General features: G+C 35.3%; 1 protein-coding gene across 6 annotated transcripts in view; it reads right to left on the bottom strand.

The window, feature by feature from the left end:
• Positions 1-14,159, bottom strand: part of L3MBTL3 (L3MBTL histone methyl-lysine binding protein 3) — an 87,462-nt gene that overhangs the window by 11,021 nt on the left and 62,282 nt on the right. For 5 of the 6 annotated variants that reach the window (XM_082756441.1, XM_082756446.1, XM_082756444.1 and 2 more), the window contains 3 exons: positions 13,621-13,723; positions 5,681-5,827; positions 3,970-4,140 (listed from right to left, as the gene is read on the bottom strand). In XM_082756441.1, coding sequence (XP_082612567.1) covers positions 3,970-4,140; positions 5,681-5,827; positions 13,621-13,723 — 421 coding nt within the window. The remainder of the gene's footprint in view (positions 1-3,969; positions 4,141-5,680; positions 5,828-13,620; positions 13,724-14,159) is intronic. The other variant, XM_082756442.1, reaches the window with a different exon arrangement.

The following is a 14,159-nucleotide window of genomic DNA, read 5'->3' as shown; positions in this document are numbered from 1 at the left end:
CCCACTGGAAATATTTTTACCCTTCTGTTATTTCTTACAGAAATGAAGTTTAGATGAGCTTGCTGACATTGTGTGTGTATTTGTTTCCTTCCTTTTTCAGTAACATGAGAACACTGGCCAATTCTTTCTAAATCATCACAGAAATAGTGCTCTCAGAGATACTAAGTACATAATGAATATTTTGTTAAAATAGCTGACAGACAGAAGGACCTTAAAGTCAAGACTGTAAGAAAGCCCATTACTTGAACTCAGGTTTTACTGAGTACAAGAGAAGTAATCAACAATAAAACAAGAACAACTTTACCAACATTCCACAGATTAAAAACAACAACAAAACAATAACACACAACTGGAGCTAAGAGCCTGTTAGGCATCAAGATTACGGAATCACAGAATCATAGAATTGTCTAGGTTGGAAGAGACCTCAAGATCATTGAGTCCAACCTCTGACTTAACACTAACAAGTCCTTCACTAAACCATATCACTAAGTTCAACATCTGAACGTCTTTTAAAGACCTGCAGGGATGGTGACTCCACCACTTCCCTGGGCAGCCCATTCCAATCCCTCACAACCCTCTCAGTAAAGAAGTTCTTCCTAATATCCAACCTAAAATACCCCTGGCACAACTTTAGCCTGTTCCCCCTCATCCTGTCATTAGGCACATGGGAGAATAGACCAACCCCCACCGCACTACAGCCTCTTTTAATGTACTTATAAAGAGCGATAAGGTCACCCCAGAGCCTCCTTTTCTCCAGGCTGAACAAGCCCAGCTCCCTCAGCTGCTCCTCGTAGGACTTGTTCTCCAGACCCCTCACCAGCTTCGTCGCCCTCCTCTGGACTTGCTTGACCACCTCGATGTCCTTCTTGTAGTGAGGGGCCCAAAACTGAACACAGTACTCGAGGTGCGGCCTCACCAGAGCTGAGTACAGAGGGACAATCACTTCCCTAGACCTGCTGGCCATACTGCTTCTTATACAAGCCATGATGCTGTTGGCTTTCTTGGCCACCTGAGCACACTGCTGGCTCATATTCAGCCGACTATCAACCAATACACCCAGGTCCTTCTCTGCCAGGCAGCTTTCCAACCACTCATCTCCCAGCCTGTAGCTCTGCTTGGGGTATTGCGCCTCAGGTGCAGGATCCGGCACTTGGCCACGTTGAACTTCATATAGTTGACCTCAGCCCATCGGTCCAGCCTATCCAGATCCTCCTGCAGAGCCTTCTTACCCTAGGAAGCTAACTTAGCTAATTAGCTAACTTCCAAATACAAACCCATAGAAAAAACAGACCTGTTTAATTCCATTTCCTACATTTATACCTACTTAATGCAAGTAAGCTTTTGGGAATAAATCAGGTAGGACCTGCAAGTTCACTGATATAGAAGGAAATGTATTTAACACAGTACAAATGGTGCAAAATTAACACAACAGATCAGAAAATCTAGCCTTTGTAACTACAAAAGACACAAATAATAATGGTTTGATAGGCAATGCCAGTAGTATAGACATAGCAGTTAGGCCTTCTTATGCCACAATGGACTTCTCCACAACATCTTTCTCAGAAATATCACCTTTATTATTTACTGATTTTTTTTCCCTAACTTTCATAAACATAGAAAACTTCTAAAGAATGATGCTACAAAGTAGCACAATTAATTCAGAAGCCAAAGTAAATGACTAGTGTAACTCAACATAAGGAACAGAGATCTCCAAAACCTGTGAGGAAATACGTATCTTCCTATTTTCTCAAGGACAATTTTCATGGAGACATACATCCAGATATTTTATCACATTAGCTAAATACAAGTTAATATAATTAATTGAAGGTGTTGAGGAAGGGGTTGGAAGATAAATTAAATATTTTTATGAGGTAGTAGCATTTGATTCCCCAGCCTTAGTGCTCATCTTCCTTAACTATAAATACTTCCAGAGTAGAATTTCTGTTACAATGAAATTAAATTTCAACTTAAAATTGAATATGCTGTAGGCATACCATTTCTATCTTGAATTTTCAGGAACATTCCAGAGGACATACTCTGGTTTTTACACACTTAATTTTGAAAACAAAATTTTTCTGGTATAAATAATCATCTGCACACATTAATACCTCTTATTAGTGGGAAAAAATGCAAAGAAAAAAAAAAGGAAAGCAAAGGAGGAAAACAAAAGGAAAGCAAACGAGGAGGTAGAACAGGAAATTAGCTGAGTACCACTTAGGTTTACCACAAAATAAATCTCATGGTTGGTTGCGTATGTGGTTGGTTTCTCAACCAAGTGCTTCTACGAAACAAAATATTGCCTAAAACATGAAGACAAACACAACTGTACTGAAGTCAAGCAAAATTAAATCAACACAAAAAGCTCAGCAGCTGAGGAGCACAAAAGTATGCATAGCTACGTCTTCAATTATACATGTGTACTTTGAATACACATCTAAAAAGATCCTCTGGGCATTGCAATAACCAGATACTCAATATTTAATAACTCTAGTAGTTCATACATACCTAATTTTCTGAAGATCATTTTTCATACCTTTTTAAAAGGAAGTTTATTCAATTGAAAGTCTGCTCTGACTATGCTGACTACATAAAGAATGTGGAAAGGTAGATGATAAAATGCAGATAGTCATCAGTGTATTCAAACAGTTAACTTGCAGAGCCTCTGGGCAGTTCAAAGTTCACAGAAGGCTGTTATTTTCTGAATGAAAATGACTCAATGCAGTGAACAGATAGCACACATATCTGCTATTTTAGGGCTTCATAAAAATAACACCCTCTAAAAAAATGAAAGACTAAATAAAGTGCTCTTCAATTAATTTTAAGAGATATTCTGTGAAGCCAATATTTACTTACAGAAAAAAAAAAAGTGAATTAACTACAAATATAATTGAATTGATGAACAAGAACTGTTATTTAACACAGGTCATTTCAGAACTACATATGGGAATGTCATTCTGTCTTTTTTGCTGTTTAAATTCACTGGAGTATGACTAATGAATTATATTTATTTGTGATATGGATATATCAAAACTGCTTGTTGATCCTAATAGGTATTTTTCAATATAGCTTTAATAATAATAGTGTCATGGTTGAAATAATGTGACAGAACGTTCTAAAGAAAAGTTGACAGAATTTAAAACATATAAAAAGCCACATGTTTAAAAAAAAAAAAAAAAAGTTTAATTTTATACTTACTACAGGACTTTTTGGCATAAAGGTGAGTGCATAGTAGTTCAAGAAAGGAAACAAAAAAAACCAAAAACAAAAACAAAACAAAACAAAACAAAACTTATACCAGAGTTTCAGGTCATTTAATTGTGTCTTAATAAGACAGTGAAGTTTCGATCACCAGCTTTACCATGAGGTATTCATCATAGTCTCTGAAGACACTATTATTATAAACATTTACAGTTCATATATGATGAACACAAGATAGTGTCGTTAATGTAAATATATAACAAATGACAATTTTGTACCAGGGTGTCTTACGGTTAGGGTTTCTTTAAGAAAATAGCCGATAAATAATGCACCAATACTGTTACTAATGAAAAATGTAGGGAATCCTACACATCTCCATGAAAACACAGAAGTGCATGATCTCTTTAGTTTCAAAGATAGCCTTCATATACCATAAATATTATTTTCTAATGTACTATCCCATGTCATTCTTTGTCAAAAACACATTCCAAAACCTGAGACCTAAAGAATTGCTTCCAGTAATTCTTCTGTCTTGTAGTATTTTTCCTATCCTTTCTGATACGCATTACTTACTTCTTAAATACATTGTGACACTCCATTCTTCCCTGTTTCTAATAGAAAGACTTTCTTCTAATAAGAAAAACTTTCTTCTTCCTCCTGCTCCTTCCAAGAGCTCCATGGGTAAAATGCACTGCACTGCATTTGTAAGCTTGCATTTGAAATTGACAGGCTCCAAACAAAGTCTCCACTTTGGAAGGAACTTATAGTTACCTAGGTGGCTTCTTTTCTTTCACGTCACATAACAGGGGTGGTTTCTTGCAAGGAGATGTACTTTCTCTATCTTCCTGCTTAGTTGTTTCTGATACAGTTTTCGCAGACGATCGATTATGAACTGAAGATTTTACACCTATGTGACCAGGGCTGGGACATTTCCTGTCACTGCTGAGAACAAAATATCAAAATGTTTAAAACTGAGAGAGTTACTCATTTTATTTTCTTTATGGATAAAGAATCATTATCATTGAAGAAATCTAAGTGGTTTTTTTTTTTTTTTTTTTTTTTTGTTAGTTGGTTTGTTTTTGTTTTTTTAAGAAATACACTAATATCTCAGTTGATAAAAAATTAAAATTGCATATGTGGGACTTTCAAAAAATCACAATATTCTTTTTCTCATGAAGTCAGAGATAAAGCTTACAGACAATTCAACAGGAACAGAACTTGCCTAATGTTATTTTTGTTAATAAACTACTCACTTCAAATTCTTGTAACACAAAAAAACTTTCAAATATATTTCCCTGCAACCCCAGCTCTCACAATACACAGCTATGCATTTAAGCCCATATAAAATATTTTTAAATCTGTCAATTGGGACAGTTAAAAAAGTAGCACTTAATACTGTCTCTATCACAGAGAACACTGGTGAAACTTTTACTGCTTCACTGAGGCCTTATTTAGGCTAGCTGTCAGAGGGCAATTAGGTCACTTCAGATTTCTACAATCCTACACTTTCAAGAACAATTGAGCAAGACAGTGCTCTGTGACAGATGAGTATTTTGTTTTTAAAGCATGAAGCTGAAACTGTTTCCGAGAATCTCATTTGAAACATCATCTATTGAAAATATGAGGTAATTACAGAGAAAACTTGGAAGAAATCTTCACTATACCCATTGACATTTTCATTAATGTGCCCCTTGTAAAAGGAATGAAAAGCTTCTCTTTTCCTTCTCTGTATATCTCTCTAACACAAAACAAGCACAGGAATCAGTGTCCACAATTTCTGATAGAAAATTTGAATCATTTGAAGAGGCTCTTGGTATCACATCCATTTGTCTTTTCACAGTATTCCCGCAAGAAGCTTCAGCTACAGAGTTATCGTTCTTGCAGAACTCACTCCCAGTAATTCAATTCTCCACTCCCACAATAATGACAGAATTTATAGTGGCTATTCAAAGAGCAACATTAATTTACAGTCATATCCATAAGGCCACCCCAGCAAACAACAGAAACACAAATAAGAAGCTGTGGATGCCCCATTCCTGGAGGTTTTCAAGGCCAGGCTGGATGGGGCTTTGAGCAACCTGGTCTGGTGGGGGGTGGAAATGGATGGTCTTTAAGGTCCCTTCCAGTCCAAACCATTTTATGGTTCTATGATTCTATGAAATAAATCATTTTCTTCAGTGAAACCAACAGGCAAACAATCCATTTATTTCCAATTAATCACCTAGTAGCCTACATAGCTAGATTGAATGTGAAACTGAACTCTTGTTAAATCACACACAGTAAAATCAGTATCATTCTTTGACAGTTCAGTGACCTTTTCAATAAGCATTGATGAAATCATTCCTTCCCTGTAAATGAAAATGCAGAAAAATAGACAGGTCTTCCTGGAACTATTCAGCCATTGCACAACTACAGAATATGCTACAGAACATTTAAATAAAGCATTGCAGTTAGTCAGAGGCATGATTCTGATCATAATTACTTGATTACAGGAGAGGGGGATCTTTCTCTTGCTTCCACTCTTCTGTTTCTCGGGACAGGATTTGTTGCAGGCATCTCCCCACTCAGCCGATCAGGTAAGAGGCTTTCTTTGTTCAAGTTCATCTCAGAGTATGGGCAGCTGACTGCACTAGAAGTAGAAGAAATGTCCCCTTATTTTCAGTCACTTTATAGACTTCACTCAGTTCAAATGAAATGACCTCAGAGACCAATTTTCTAGAAGTAGGTGGAATCAATTCACATAGAAAAGATTAGAAAAAATGCAACAAGTAGTCAGGCTTTAAAATGTTAATAAATACACTGATTGAAAACTTCAACCTAAATGCTTTTCATATTTCACTTCCACAGCAAGTTATGTAACACAAATTTATATTACAGTGTACATTCTTGCAAACTGTTTGATGAATGTTTAGTTTGCTCTCTCATTCCTCTAATGGTATTTTATATATAATATACAGGATGCCTTTGACTACCTCCATCTCACTCCTAATAACACAATTGTATTCCTATGGTTATTTTTCCTGCAAAGGAGGAGATTTTTATTTTGCAGTGTCTACAAAGAGACTGCATTGCAAGGGCACAATATGAGGTATGGCACACCCTCACTGCAGCAAATGCCCCATCTTTGCAATGGAGACTTTTACTCCACTAGATGTATATTTCTCACACACCTTCCTGTCGTACAGCGTTCCCCATTTCACTGCATTCCTGTTAGTGACATAATTTGACTCAGTGTTTTGTTAATGACTTGTAAATATTACTCTAACAAGTGTGAAAGTCATACCTCCTAACACCAGAAAACACGTGTTTTCACAAGGTGTAGGAAAGGGAACAACAGCAACACAGAACACACTGGACTGAACTCGGATTTTGTCTTTTGAAGTATATATAAATGTATATTATGCATTTGGGATATTATACTTGTATGTTCACTGAGTAACCAGCTGAACGTTGCATGGTGTTCTTCCAAAGATAATATAGCAAATTCCGAAAGATATATATGCCACGACAGTGAACAACAACTCAGTTTGCAAATCTCTATTTAAGTTAAACATGCTTTATTTGGGGTTAATGAGCTACTACACTAACTATTATCTAAAATTTCCTACTCATCTGTATTATTACAAGGAATTCTATAATGTTAAAATGTTAAAAAAAAAAAAAAATAAAATCTGAGGATTTAACTTGTTTTCTTTCAAGAATACAACTACCTGTCTTTCCATAAACCACTGCAATGTTTTGTTTCACTGATTTCCCAACAGAACTGATATAAACAAGTCTATCTTGCCAGCAATATGCCTTGCCACCTCCAAATTACAAAAAATAAACAGAAAAACAACAGCTTTAATTATCATGTTCATTCTACAAAGCACAGCATAAAACAAAAGGCCTTTTATTCAAAATATGCTGTACATCCTCCTTCTCCTTTACCCATGAAGCCTTGGATTCACGGTGAGCATGAATCAACTCTAACCATGAGGTTGGTCCAATATTAGCAATCTAATTTTGGTCTTACCAACATAAACAAAAAGTTGGTGGGAATTTACATTTCCCTCAGCACTAGCATAAAAGGAAAAAATTTCTTAACATTACACAGGCTAAGTCAGTCAGTCCTTTCTGGGGTTATCAAAACAAGAGTCAAACAGAAAGTCTGATTTTTTTTTCTTTTCAGACGGTTCACTTGAGCAAGACAATATCAACATTTTAAAAATCCTTGTATAGCTGTTCTGAACTTGAATTGTGGAGGAAAAACATGTCAGCAGAATGTGATTTCTGCTTTTCTAATCAAGATCAGATTCCCCTGTAATGCCATTCTAAGCAGATGGTGGTCTAACAACAGCTTGCACCATGTTTATAAGGGACACCCATCCATCCCTATGTGATATAATGAAACACACCCAAGTTCCTTCTTCAAAGGAACTTGTTGATAGTCCCAGCACTTCCTATGAGATAAAGGCACTGAAGTGTTTTGGCATGAAAACTTTCACACCAGAAGTTTATACAGCAGAATGAGCTATAGCCAAATGGGTGGTTGGACTCTAAAGCACTCCCCTTGAAAGAGGGCATTTTTTGTTTATGAATTTGTTTTAAAGACTTTGAGCAGCGTATATAAAGAAAAAAATAACTGAGAGCATTTGACTTCTATTTCTAATTTCTCTTAAACAGAATTCAGCATTTCACTTTAGATTTGTTTATATACTTCTACTTACTTTTATTTTTGTACCTTCTATTTTTTTAAAAATCTGTTTCAGGACTAGCATCTGCCAGATGTCTTAAAAGAACTAAAAGCCAGGAACTGAAGCATGGGGAAGAAAAAGACAAAGACTAGGGAAGTGGGGAATTTGTTTTATATTCTTAATCCTTTATATTGCTGCCTATATCACAATGACATCCTTTTTCCCTTTCAAATGAAGTACAAGCTGAAATATACAGGCTCCTATGCAGAAAACAGTTTAAGGAGCCAATGCCAACGGGATTTAAGTACTGGCTGTGACAAACTCATACCATTGTGATAAAATATAGTTATGTGAAACTCAGCAATATAATGGTCCATCTCAGTTCTGCTACTGCAGCAAGGTAAAGCGTGTGATCTTCTTTTGACTTCCTGTGCTCACAGGGATGTTTTAAGGCTTAGCATTTTTAAGCAGTTAGAGGGTGTTCCAAGGAAACACTAAACACAAATTGGTATTTAACTTCAGGTATGTATTATTAAACAAGCCTTACGTCACAATGAAATCTGACACTACAACTTCATCTCCAGCAGATCTTCTGTTTGCCAACATTGTTAATATGTTTTAAAATAAAAAGTAAGCACAACCCTCAAAATTTAGTTCTCCATAGGAATTTGCTTTTTTTCTTTTTTTTCTTTTTGTGCTTTTCCATTTAGTAGTTTCCAGAAAAGCAGGTGCTGAATGACAATTTCAGTCAACAGAATTTATAATATTAATGAAGTTTTGGAGCACTAAATTCAGATGAGTTTTTCTTTGTAATTAATCCTTCCAGTTGATGTAACATGTTAAAAAAAAACTCCATAACATTCTTTTGATGTTTCTGTTACTTGAGGCAACAAAAAGAACCCTCATGATTTCCACTGTCAGTTTTGTTTCAACAAAACACAGCATGAATGAACCTGTGTAATGAATTAGGTGGCTTTAGATCAATCAGTACATCCTCGTGAATCTCAATGCCTCCAGCTTTCAGTTCAACATAACTTGTATCTACAAAGACTAAAAAATTAATCTTGTTACTCATGCATAATAGAAGTATTTGATTTATACATGACTAAGTTTTAGAGGCAACTCAACTCAAGAGCTCAAAAGTCTTGATCACAAGGTTATTAAAAAAATAAATTAGGGTTTTTAAGTCTTCTCTCAACTTAAACATTGATTTCCGCTCCAACTTTTGCTTTGCACAGTATTTGTCCCTAACACACTATTTGTCTCTTTCCAGAACTGTCCAGTGGATCAAATGTGTAGAGGCAGCATATCCCATTTGTGGTTATTCTGCAACTGTTCTTCAATCACTCATAGGATATATCTCTATGTATAGCTTAACACATATCTTGCTTTTCAAAAGTTCAAGGGTAGTAGAATAAAACTGGGCCACCAATGGGGTCCTTGAAACATATTTTTTTCCAGGTATCTGGAGATGCTCCAGTCTTCAAGACAGCAGTATGCAAAGTTTCTGAAACACAGAACACAGTCTCAGCTACATATAATATTGCAAGGGAACTTAGGCCACCATTCTCCCTTATCCTAAAGAAGAAGAGTAAGGTGTTACTCTGGCAAAGGAAAGTTAATATTGAATTATTTTTTAATTATATATATTGTTAGCCCTTATGACTTTGGCAAACCTAGGTGAAACCAGAGACAGCTGTCCTGGTTTATCTGTACTGGTTGCAAATGTCACCAACTGCAGTCCATGATGCAACTTCTAGGTGCAGGTTATTGCCAAGCACTGTGAAGGGATGAGGTTATATGGCAGCTCCAGGAAAATTCACCCAAATTTGACTGAACTATCTTCCTTGATGGGTCAAACAAGTAGATTGGACTAACTGATGGGTTAGACTTTTTCTACAGGCTACACTCCGATGATTGCATCTGCTGGTGGCGATATGCGATCAGTAAGACATCTTCAGTAATAAAGTGATGACAAATATCTGGGGGATGTATTCTGTAGCCTCAATGCAAACTCAGTACTCCACTTGGTACTCCAGGACAGATCTGTACAATGCATGCTTTGCAAAGCAGAACAATCTTGAGAAGTATCATGTACTGTTTGACTTGTTGACTGCCCAAAAAGCACAGAAAGTAGCAGAGCAAACTGTGTTCTTACTTTTCACCTGTAGAAATTCTATCTGAGTTAAATACCACTAGCATTTCTATGAAATAGCTGTAAAATTATCCCTGAATATTGTATCTTTTAATTAAACAACATTTTTATTTTGTGAGAATTAATTTTTGTGTATGTGTGTGTGGTTTTTTCTTTCTTTTCTGGATTTTAACTAAATCTGGATTTTAACTTTACTTCAGTTGACTTTATGAAAACATTTTTAACTATTTTGCAGAAAATTATACAAGTGTTCTCTATCACAATTTACAATATATGTTTATCATTGACGCATTCTTTTTTAAATAAAGTTCCTCCAACAGTATAAATCTGAGTCAACAAGAGTTTATAATCTATTTGGCTTGAGACAATAACCTTAACATAAAAGAAAATGAAACTGGAGACTGGCATCAATATCAGATGAGATTTATTTCAGCAGATGCTGAGCAAGTAGATGGAACATCCTGCTGAGCTGAGGCTTCCAGTGCTTCTGCACCATGGTTCTCTGAGAACATAGCCTCTATCACAGCACATTCAGTTCATTTCCACATAATGGATATGAAGTTTCTGATAAAATGCTCTCCAAGCTTACATTTTGGTCCCTAAACATTTCAGCATATTTTTTATTTCTTATCATGTTTATTTGATGGTTGGAACAGGCTTCTAGTTAATACAAGTACAGAGTCACTAGTATGAAAGTGGTACCATGCAAATTTTAGCTTGTGTTCTTTAACAATGTTTATGCCATTAGTTATGAATTACAAATCTATATTTTTCCCCATTCTAACTGCTTGAAAACCATGACAATTAAGAACTGCTGGCTAAAGTAGATTTGATCTTTAGTTGAGAGTTGACCCAAAACACTAATGACCTGTTTACAACTGAGTGTTCTTCTTTGCAGCTTGGACTTGAAAATTATTGCATGCATTAAACGTCAGAAAGCACACAATTCACAATCTATCATAAATATGCAGGTAATCTGCATGATGCTACCAACTTACACACCAGTCTCAGTTTCAAGCGCCCAGCACAAAATCCTAGATCAAATGGTGATAGATAGCAAGTCCTTATTAACATCAACTTTTCCAAAAAGTAAATGCTTTAGCCCCACTACATAATTAATTACCAAGCCTTTCATCTGGTTCCTTAGAAACAAGCTCTCAAAATGCTTTCAGAACTATTTAGCATTTTAAATTATCATCTTTTCTGCACACAGGCATTTATGCTGTAGATAGATATTGCACCTCATAATGAAAAAAAAAAAAAAAGAAAAAAAAAGAAAAAAAAAAAAGAAAAAAAAAAAGAGATAAGCATGATTAAATACATTTCAAGGCTGCCACAATAGAAGAGCCAAGGGATTGCAACCTGATGTGGATAATTATACCAATTTCAAAATGTCTTTGTTAATTCAGGAAAAAAGTAATGGTACCATTGTAGATTCTGGGGGGGTGACCTGGACCCTCAAATCTAGACTCCAGATAAACAACAAATTAATGTTTCTCCTCAGAAATGTTCAAGGAAAAAAACAAAAACCAAAACCCAAAAACAAAACCAACAAACAAACAACAAAACAAAACAAACAAAACCACCCCACCACTAATAAAGTTACAGAAAAAGATATTTATAGTGGTAATTTATTTTCTATTTAACAGCAAATTTCTCTGTCTTATGGTCAAAAAAATACCTTAGATTATATTTTCATCCTTTAGAACTAACAGTTAACATGTAAATAACAGGATTGCTAAGACTATAGTAAAAATAAAACACAATACATTGCCATGAGTTTATTACTTTTCTCAGTATTCAGTATGAGTAAGTATAATAACTTTAAATAGCTTGGAAAAACCTAGTTATAAAAGCAAAGAATACATGAACTAACTAGACATACCTCTTACTCATCCTTTCCCTGTGAAACGTTAGAAGTTTTAATGCCAAAGTTTATTTAGAGAGAAGCTCACAAATGAAAAACTTTTCTGACACATTCACATACAGTTTCTTTTCTTTTAAGTTTCAGCCTTGGGCTGACTGGTTATGTTCACGTGATTTTAAGTAATTGAGATAGCACATGTTAAGGAAGATAATACCCTGAATTTGAAATTATTGCTTTACACATCAGATTTATTAATAAATCATACAAGACTCAGTCTACTGGAATATGAAATAAAACAAGTTTCAGTTAAGCAACCAGGAACCTTTTTCAACTCAAAAAAAAAGAACAAGTACCTCTTAAGCATCAACTATATTATTTATGCCTACTGATTAAGATCAACAAAGCTTCTCAAAAGGGAAGGCAGAAAAAATGAAATAGTAATAGTAATAAAAAAGAACACGGACAGAAAAAGACAGAAGGAAAAAGGTGAGAATAATCTGCAAGACAGACATGGTCTGTACCATGATTGAAAGATCAACAACACAGTTCATACTGCAGCCAGTTTTTTTTTTTTTTCCCAGAGCTATCCTAGCCACATCCTTTCCTGTAGGTAAAGGCTGTTCTGCCTCCTAATACACAAGCACAATGCCTCTGCTGTATATAGGAAAGAGCTTCTTACAAGAAAAGATGCCTTTTGCAAATTAAACTTGCAAACATGCAGGGGATTTTGCTGGCAGTTATCTTTGTTAGGGGTGAGTAATGCCTTGAACCAGTGGTGATATGCTATCAAAACCTTGTAACCTAATTCTGGCCAGCAGGACATAATTCTGCCACCAAAAATGCAAAAAAGATTGCAGTGTTTTCTCTTGAATCATGGTAATTTGATAATATTCTTGAAAACCATAAACAAATAGATTAGCAAGGAACAATCCTCTAGCCATATGACAGCAGAAAGCACAAAATGGCATGGCATTAGAGGATCCTATGACTGTTTAATGGTAAAAAAAAATCCAAGGAAATGTTTGGAAACTGATTTGCTAAAAGGTTACAGGATGCTATTTATGATATTTAATTTCCAACATATTGTCTTAATTGTATTTCACATACTGAAACATTCAGGATTCATATCATATTGTAAATATTTTAAAAATAGTACCATTTTGACTTAGTAAATATTCCCATTTATTTTGTCCCTCTCTGTCTATGCCCCAATCTATTCTCCCATGCAACTGTGCTCTTTGTGTCAACTCTCCTTCAGGAGAGCCTGGGATGTTCACATTTCTGTATTGTATTTCAGAAGGTGCTCAACAAAAGGATCTTCAGAAAAACTAGGTATAAAAAGCAAGTTGTTCAGGCTGTAATTTGGGAATATTACTTGGAATTTTTATTTTCAGCATTTTTCCAATCCGACAAGCAAATCCTCACCCCTACCAACCGAGCAGAACAAAAACATCCGAGCTGTAAAAAAAAAAAGCTGAATCTATCAATTGTGACAAAAACAATGTTTGACAAATCTTATCTTGGCACACCCTGGTGAAATGAAGTTACAGATTGCTAATGTTTATTTCAGCAGGCTCACCATGGCAACTGAAATCATCGCATATTTAGGTTTACAAAATTTAGTATTTTTTTCCAGCTTGGATCTGTTTTCTTGTGATCAGCAATTAGAAAAAAATGTGTGCACACATTACTAAATTGAATAAAATCAGTTTCATAGCACATACCTATGATGGCCGATATGTCTTGCTCTTTTAATGTGCCCAACTCCTTTACATCCTGCTGTGGGACACCCTCCATGCTCTAAAGCTTCCACTAACTCCAAGGGACCTGTATGTCAGGGGAAATTACATGTGAAATTACAAAAGTTATCTAGTTTTTAGAAGTTACATTAAATATGCAGGGATACTAGAATATCGTATTAAACATGAAGAAGAAATAAGTAAACAAAACTTTAAGTAATTAAAAATGCAGTTTGCAAAAGCAGGATGGAGATTCAAACAATCTATTTCACTGGAGAAATAAAATTACTCCGAGTAAGTTTCTACAGGAGAGCCGTATCTGTATAAAGAATGTAATTCTTAAAGGAACTGTAAGACTCAAATTTATCTTCTATTAATTACATGAAGCTGGAACCAGGTTGTTTTGCAAGAGCACAGACACTCCATTGTTCTTGAAGACAGGGAACTGTTCATAATGAGTACTGACCTCCATTTTTAGCTTGAATTTTCCAGTAAGCAAGAGGCTGAAAATACTAAAAATACCA

This window comes from Aythya marila, assembly GCF_965140915.1.
Source record: "Aythya marila genome assembly, chromosome: 3".
In the NCBI taxonomy this organism is placed as follows: domain Eukaryota; kingdom Metazoa; phylum Chordata; class Aves; order Anseriformes; family Anatidae; genus Aythya; species Aythya marila.
Note: the sequence above shows the minus strand (reverse complement) of the source record. Positions and strands in the feature narration are given on the sequence as shown.